The sequence below is a fragment of the Tupaia chinensis genome, unplaced genomic scaffold (genome assembly GCF_000334495.1).
Source record: "Tupaia chinensis unplaced genomic scaffold, TupChi_1.0 Scaffold000600_1, whole genome shotgun sequence".
Lineage (NCBI taxonomy): Eukaryota > Metazoa > Chordata > Mammalia > Scandentia > Tupaiidae > Tupaia > Tupaia belangeri.
Window position 1 is genome coordinate 509587 of NW_006160117.1, and position 8675 is coordinate 518261.

The following is an 8675-nucleotide window of genomic DNA, read 5'->3' on the forward strand; positions in this document are numbered from 1 at the left end:
AAAGTGGTAGGAGTGAGTGTTGGATTTTCTTAGCTATATAGTCATTGGCAAATTTTTTTTTTTTTTTTTACTAAACAAGCCTGCTTTAGTTTCTTTAAAATGAGATTGGGAATTTCTCTTTTTTGCTTGTTTTACTGCTGGAGGACACACGTGATCACCAGGGAGAAAGAGTGGAGAGGGAGAGGGAGAGAGAGCGAAAGAGTATGTACATGTGCTCTGCATGTTCTTCAAGTTGCTGGGCCCTAGATGTTTATCTTGGACTCTTCCTGGCCCAGACATAAAATGAACCATTTCTCCAAACAATTCTGGTTCTTTTTCTTTCTTTTTTTTTTTTTTAGAGAATTATTTTATTTAACTTTATTTTAATTTTTTAATTTGACTAGCAAGGGACAGAGTGAGAGGGAAAGTGAGAAAGCAAGCTGTCAGATCTGAGACTTGAACCACAGGGAGTCATGTGGGAGTCCAGCGGCCTTAACTATGACGCCACCTGCCCACCCCTCAGTTCTGGTTCTCTTAATGGGGCAATGATACTCAGTTCTGGGAGATGGATGCGCTCATTGCTGTTGGGGTGTGATGGCTTCTAGGACGTTTCAGGGAGTGAACTAACAGATTATATAGGGGAATTCGTATTGATGTATTTGATTGTTTCAAATCTAGCACCACTGGGTTCTTCATCTTAATTCTTTGTCTTCCAAGATAGACATAAAGTAATTTTGGAACTACTAAACGAGTACCTCTTAACTACCTTTCTAAGTAATGTTTATAATTTCTTTGATGTTTTATTTGTTGGTATATAAGAGACTACAGTCAGCGTATTGTGTTCAGAAGTTAAATAAAGTATTGATTTTTTTTCTCTGTGTTATATTAAAAACTTGCTACACAGATTCTCTTGTTTTTATTTCTAGTCCATTTCAGTCTTTAGGCCTAGCCACAGGGTGTGGTGGCTGAGGTCACCTGGAAATTCCTGGGTTTGGTTCCCAGCCCAGCCTAAACGAACCGGTGCAGTGATATGTACCTATGGTCCTAGCTAACTGGGGCTGTCATGGGGGAATCACGATGAGACCTTTGAGAAAAATACCAATCTGTCTCCTTCTTTCTCTCCCTCTCTCTCCTTCCCTCATGCTTACATGTGTTCTTGTCTCTTATTATAAACAGTTTTTAAATAGTCCTTTTTAAAATTTTGTCTTTGTAATATTGTAAAACATTTATTTGATTTAAAAATCAAAATGATATATAGAGAGATACTCAGATAAATCTTGTTCTTAGCTCTGTGCCTTCTGCTTGTTTCTACCCATCTCTCTAGGTAACCATTTTTATTAGTTTTCGTTTTATCCTTATGTTTCCTTTTACAAAAAAAAAGCACATGTAGGGACTAGAAGGTGGTGTGGTGGTTAAGGACACTGAACTCCCACATGGCCGACTGCGGTTCGAGTCCCGGACCTGGCGGGTTGCTTTCTCTCTCTCTCTCTCTCTCTCTCTCTCTCTTGATCTCACTTCGTCCTTCTCTGGTCAAATTGAAATAAATAAATAATTCTTAAGAAAAAGAAGCACTCGTGTACGTTTTCTGTACGGGATGTTAGTCATTTATTCACCAGTTAGAATATGTGGACCATCTTCCTGGTTTCTGTCAACCTGTGTAATGTAGAAACTGTCTGCAGAGTAGCTAGTTGTGCATTCCCCCTTTCTGTGAGTCCCCAAAGGCGAGAATGGGCCCCTGTGCCATTCTTATCTCCCTGAACCGAGGAGGCTTGGATTAGAGATATGGCTTTATTCTTACTTGTATCATTTTAAACTGGTCCCATCACCTATCTGGGCTTTGGTTTTGTCAGTTATAAATTAGACTACACAGGGAGCTTCTCAAGAAAAGGACCTATGTCCTGGTCATCCCAGTGCCAGTCACGGTAGTGGACACAACGAAAGGTGCGGTGTTTGTCAAGTAGAGAAGCCATCTCTGTGTTTCCACAGTTACCATGTTGTTTCTTCCCAGGACTCTATTATTGGCGAGAATGATTTGACTTTCTGGAAGAGAACTAGTGTTAGCAATTATTTTTTGCTTTGCCACCACCATTCACCCACAAGTTCCCACTATTTCAGTGTCCCTTACTAGGAGCCTAATAAAGTCACAATATCTTAGGAAGGAAAATGGAATTTTGCAATCTATTTTAAACACTTATAAGAAATGGCAGAGTTTTGCTTAGAAGTAAAAGGTCAACTCTGTGGTATGGATCCAATCCCTGGAATTTAAAAATAAATTTGTTTTAGGGTATGTATGCTTGGTAGAGAGAGAGAGATAAAGAGAGAAAAAGTGAGAAAGCATTCACTCAAAAGGGATGGCCATTAAAAAAAAAAAGGGATGGCCATGACACACTTCCTTCTCTATTTTCCTCGTGGGATTTTGGGCTTGCACGTAAACACACCTGCTGTGTATTTCTAGCTTCCGGGTCCGGGACTTGAACCAAGCAGTTGGCCATGTAAGGTCCAACTGCCTTAACCACCATGTCACTGGTTGGCTCAGGCATGTTGTTTTCAAACAGAGAAAAATATCAACCATATCCAGTGAAGAAAAAACAGTGGGAAAACATCAAAACACAAACACCATATTGTGGAAGAATTTCACCTCGAATTTATTTTTAATTTTTAATTTTTTTTAATTTATTTTTTTGGAGAGGTTTTCGCTATAGAGTGAGTGCGCTTGCCAGAAAGACAGAGAGAGACAGAGAGATAGAAAGTGAGAAATCACCCTCCGGGGGGATGGCCACGCCGCAATCCCTTCTCTCCATTATCCTCTTGGGATCTTGGGCACGCACGCACATGCGCCTGGTGTGAGTTTAAGCCGCCGGGTCCAGGACTTGAACCGTGGTCGACTACATGGGAGTCCAGCGACATAGCCATTATGCTAACTGCTGGTCCCATTATTTTTTTATTTTTTTTTTGGGGGGGTCCTCTGTCTAAAGGATCAAAATGATGAGATTAAAGCCCCCTTCATGATTCTTTGCTATTCAAACCTTTATTTTATACTCTATATTAAGACCCAAATTTCGTATACTAAAGTTTTTGACCACTAATTCTGTTTTCAAACTGCTCTAAGTAATCTCAATAAAAATGTAAGTTTCTTCTTCTTCTTTTTTTTTTTGAGATGTTTTTGGTATAGGGCACGTGCGCTCCCCAGAAAGACAGAGAGATACAAAGAGACAGAAAATGAGAAATCACCTCCCAGGGGGAGATGACCATGCCACCATCCCTTCTTCTCCATTTTCCTCTCGGGATCTTGGGCACGTACGCACATGTGCCTGGTGTGAGTTTAAACCACTGTGTCTGGGACGCGAACCGCCATTGACTACATTGGCAGTCCAGTGACATAGCCATTACGTCTACTGCTGGTCCCAAAAATGGGCACGTACGCACAGGTGCCGGGTGTGATTTTAACCCACTGTGTCTGGGACGCGAACCGCCATTGACTACATTGGCAGTCCAGTGACATAGCCATTACGTCTACTGCTGGTCCCAAAAATGTAAGTTTCTTGATACAGTTCTCCTGGCTCACATTTTTCACAGATGTCCTGAAAACCTTTTCACAGTTTTAAATACATGAAAGATACCTTTTTTTCCTTGTGGTAAAATACATAAAACATAAAATTTGCCATTTATTATTAGTGACACATATTACACTCAGTGTTAATAACCATCACTGTCTCGTTCCAGAGCATTTTTATCACCTCAAATGGAAATCTCATACTCTTTTAACAGTCACTCCTCGGTCTCCCCTCCCCCCGCCCCTAGCAACCATTAATCTACTTTCTGTCTTTTTGGATTTGCCTATTCTAGACATTGCATGTAAGTGGAATCATAAAATATGTGACCTTTTGTGTCTGGCATCTTTTACTTAGCATAATGGTTTCAAGTTTAATCCATGTTGTAGCATGTATTAGTACTTTATTCCATTTTATGACAGAATAATCCATTGTGTGGAGCCAGCAGGTGGCATGCTGGTTAAAGGTGCTGGATTCCCTCGTGGCCAACCGCAGCTTGAGTCCTGGACCTGGCAGCTCGCTTTCTTGATTTCCCTTCCTGTCTCTCTCTGGTCAAATTAAAAAGTAATTAACAAATAGAATTAAATAAATAAATAAATCTTTAAAAAAATTCCATTATGGATATGCCCCATTTTGCTTTTCCTTTTATTAGCTGATAGACATTTGGCTTGTTTTCATGTTTTGGTTATTTTTTTGCATAGAAAAATGTGTCATGACTTTCTCAATGACCTAAATTTTTTTGTGTGTATACGTATATATATATGTGTGTGTGTGTGTGTGTGTGTGTGTGTATTTATAATGTATGTATATGCACCTTTTTTTGGCAAAAGCTAAATAGTTTTATGCTTTGCTTTCTTGCCTGAATAAGATATCTTGAAAATCACTCTATATAAATATATAGAGATCTTTCTTTCACATATATTTCTATATAGCTGCAGAGTATTCTGTGGTATGGTTGTAGTGGTTTCTATGGGTGGACATTCAGGTTACTTTTTAGCAATTTGCTTTTACAATGAGTGCCACATTTAGTAATTCTGTGCACATTGTGTTTTTCTCGGGAAACTCCTGGACGTGGGATTGATGGCTTAGAGAGTGAATACACACGAAGTTTTGTTAGCTATCTAACTATCTGATCACTCTTCAGGGGAGTTGTCCCATTTTGCACTCCATGGATAGTGTCTGAAGGTCTCCCTATAGCCTCCCTAATTAGTGTATTTGTCAAGCTTTGGACATTTCGTCACTCTGATATGTGAGCAGTGGTAGCTTAGTGTGATTTGCCTTTGCACTGTTTTCATACATAAATTGAGCATCTTTTCATAAAACTTAATATTTACATATGTTTGTATTATTACCCAAATAAATGTTTATCATTTCCAAAAGAAAAGACTTTAGGCATTTGGTCTTTTTTTTTTTTTTTTAAAGTTCTTTATATCTTGGTTTTTTTTTTTTTTTTTGAAAGTTCTTTATATCAAGGAAATTATCAGGGAAATTTTTTTTTAACCTGTGATACATATTGCCAAAGTTTTTTCCTAGTTCTTGTTTTCTTATTTCTGGTGTAATTGAATTTATCAATCTTTTTTTCTTGCACATGATTTTTGAATCATAGGTTTTTATCACACTCCGACTACAATGAAATTCACTTTTAAAAAATGTTATATATGGTAGAGCACATGTGTTTACATGCGAGAGAGAGAGAGAGAGGGAGAGAGAGAGAGGGAGGGAGGAGAGGAGAGTCCTCGTAGGGTATAGTCAAACCACTATCCCTTTTACCAGCCCTCCAGCCTGTTGGGTCCTGGGCACTTACGCATGTGCATGCCACATGTATTTATCAGGCTGACATGCTGAGGGTTTGAAACATGGTTGCCATGTGGGATCTGGCATCTCTTGACCAGTGCTCTACCATTGCATTGTGGAACCAGCCCCTATTTCCCAGTACTTGTATAGTTTCATCTAAAAAAAAAATTTGATCTGTGATCTAATTAGTGTTTATACTGGCTTACTTCTTTTCTTTCTTTTTATTTTTTTTTAAAAGTATTTATTTATTTAATACCATTTGTTATTATTTTTTAATTTGACCAGAGAGAGACAAAGAGAATGGGAAAGGGAGAATGCAAGCTGTCAGGTCCAGGACTTGAACCGCGGTCAGCCACGTGGGAATCCAGTGCCTTTAACCACCATGCCACCTGCCAGCCCCTATATTGGCTTACTTTACAAATGACTAGCCAACATTACTGGGCCAGCCCTGTAGCCTAGTGGTTAAGGGAGCCAGATCCCATGTGACAATCCCATGTGGCAATTGCATTTGCAATCCTGGCCTTTGGTGGCTTGAAAAACGTGCTGGGTGCATGTGTGTGTGTGCCCAAAATCCTGATGGGATGGAGAGGTAGAGGAGAGGGGTATATGATGTGATCATGCCCCATTGGGTGGGTGGGGGGGACTTTCTCTCTTACTGGGTCTCTTTCTGTCTCTGGGGAGTACATGTGCCCTCTGGCAATTAAAAAGAGTAAAAAAATAAAAGTTTATTTCTTCCCTAATGATATGAGATGCTACCTTTATTATATGCTAAGTTTCTATAAGTAATTCAATCTTTTCTGGACTTCATCTTTTATGTCATTTGGTCTACTTATATGTGACTACCACACTATTTTAATTCTTCTTCTTTTTTTTGTTTTTTAGTTCATGATTGTTCTGGAATGTACCAGAAAGCAAGAGTAAAATTGATAGTATTAGATAAGTTTGGGGGCTGGCAGGTGACGTAGCGGTTAAAGGCGCTAGCAGTAGATGACATAAGGGTTATGTTGCTGGATTCCCATATGGCTGACCATGGTTCGAACCCTGGACCTGGCTACTTGCATTCTCCCTTTCCCTTTCTCTCTCTGGTTAAATTAGATAATAGTAATAATAATAATAGGAATGAAATAAATCTTTTTAAAAAAGTTTGTAGATGATTTGCACATAGTCAAGAAAACATATGATAAAAGATGTTCTTTAATGAGCAAATGAGTCAGTACTGTTTAATGTTGCTAATATATTTTACATGTGTCTGGTTGCACTTCCTTAGAAAATAGACATCAGGATGCTACAGTATTATACAGTATTATAATTGGTAATCCTGTTTTTTCACAGCTGAGTTTTCCTGACAGGCTCAGCATCAAGCAAAGATTCATTGTAAAGACATGATTTCATGAAGGCTACTAGACTAATTCCTTAGTTCCAGTTTTACTTTATCTTTTAACTTCTTTTCTTTTCTTTTCTTTTCTTTTCTTTTCTTTTTGAGAGGTTTTTGCTATAGGATGTATGCACTCTACAGAAAGAAAGAGAGACACAGAGAGACAGAAAGCAAGAAATCACCCCCTGGAGGGATGGCCATGCTACAATCCCTTCTCCTCCATTCTCCTCTCAGGATCTTGGGCACACACGCACACGTGTCCGGTGTGAGTTTAAGCCACCGGGTCTGGGACTCAAACCGTGGTCGACTACATGGGAACCCGGCGACATAGCCATTACGCCAACTGTTGGTCCCTATAAAAGATTTTTATTAGCATGAACAATAATAATTAAGTCATCTTGATATTTAACTGGTTTTTTGTCAGTTTTCATAATAACATTTAGGTCAAGTTTTCTTATTAAGCTCATTCTAAAAATCCTTGCCTATGCACCTTATATAAAAATCTCATCTTTTTGTGTTTATAAGTCTTGGCAGTTTTCTTCTCAAATTCTCATGTACAGAGAGTGGTTGGGTAGACTTAGTTTTTCTTTTTTGATTTTTGCCAGTACATGTTTCTAAATAGCATATATTCCAATAGGAAAAGATAGCAGTAAAGTACGCAGCAAAGATAAGAGAAATGTGAAGAAGCCTGCGGTGACAAAACCAAACAATATCAAGTCAATGTTCATCGCTAGTGCTGGAAAGAAAACCGCAGATGTGAGTTTTATGGTTTTCTTATGTTTTACCTTTTCCTTTGTGAAGTGAATTTTAATATTTGATTATACAGATAATGGGTGTTTAAAACATATTTAAGTAACATCTTTCTGATTTCATTCACTAAGGTAGATGTACGTTTCTGCATGAATTTAGACACTTCAGTGGTTGGAACTTAGGGAAACAGAAAATTGATCAGAAAAGCTGAATTGACAGTGTGCTTAATCTCAGTGATCAGCTGGAAGGTCATGGAATGAGGATGAAATTAGGGGATGAGGGCTATAGATTCAGAAATCATATACACACCAGTGTTAACATCTGGGAATAATAGGTTAGCACTCAGAGTGACAAATGAGCAGGTGAGAACTAACTGGGTAGGCTCTTTTCATGGATTTTGTATAGTCTGAATGAACATTTTAAGTGTAGGTCTTTCTCATTTTATCTTCCTTTGTAATTTCCAGAAAGCTATAGATTTGTCAAAGGATGATCTCCTCGGTGACATTCTACAGGATTTGAACACTGGGGTAAGTGAATCTCTAGGAATTATAAAATACACATGGGGATATAGGTTGAAGAAACAATTCAGTAATTATACAAAGCAGGCTATATAGCTAGAATTTTTTTTAAAATTTAAGGACAGAACCATCCCCCCCCCCCCAAAAAAAAACAACCAAAACCCATATTAACAAAACAAAAAAATGCCTTCCGGTTGATTTCTTCTTACCATTTTAGGTGAGTAGTTTCCAGCTGTTACAGCTATGTGATTATGTTGATGGGGCTGTGTGGGTGTGTGTGTGAAATAGTAAGAATATACTCAGGAGTCAGTTCTGTGAATGCTCACTGCCGATGTTCAGTTGCTGTAGTGTATGCTCACTGAATAGAGTGAAGCCTGTCAGTCTGCACAACCAGGCACGAGATCCTCGTCGTGAATTCTTAGTGGGAGTGAAGGAAGAGTCTGTGAGCTATTCTTGATAGAACTCAAAACAGGCCTCACTCTGAATTTGCATTTGGCCATTTCTCATTTAGAGGTGTACTTGGTTTTAAATGACCCTTGATTAAAGTTACTAACATCAGTACCATGTAGTTCTGTCTTAACAGTTTTTTAAAAAGTGTAATATTCTGTAAGGGTAAGTGAAAGAGTACATTACATTAAAAAAAAATTGGTGAGGGGTGGATTCAATATCTATTCCGGTTTTCTGGTGATTTCTGTAGTATTGTTGCTA

The 8675-nt window shown here is 38.5% G+C and overlaps 1 protein-coding gene across 2 annotated transcripts in view; it reads left to right on the forward strand.

Annotated features, from left to right (window-relative positions):
- The window catches only part of POLA1 (DNA polymerase alpha 1, catalytic subunit), a 353788-nt gene that overhangs the window by 10655 nt on the left and 334458 nt on the right, over nucleotides 1-8675 (forward strand). For both annotated transcript variants that reach the window (XM_027775720.1, XM_027775721.1), the window contains exons 5-6: nucleotides 7337-7455; nucleotides 7914-7976. In XM_027775720.1, coding sequence (XP_027631521.1) covers nucleotides 7337-7455; nucleotides 7914-7976 — 182 coding nt within the window. The remainder of the gene's footprint in view (nucleotides 1-7336; nucleotides 7456-7913; nucleotides 7977-8675) is intronic.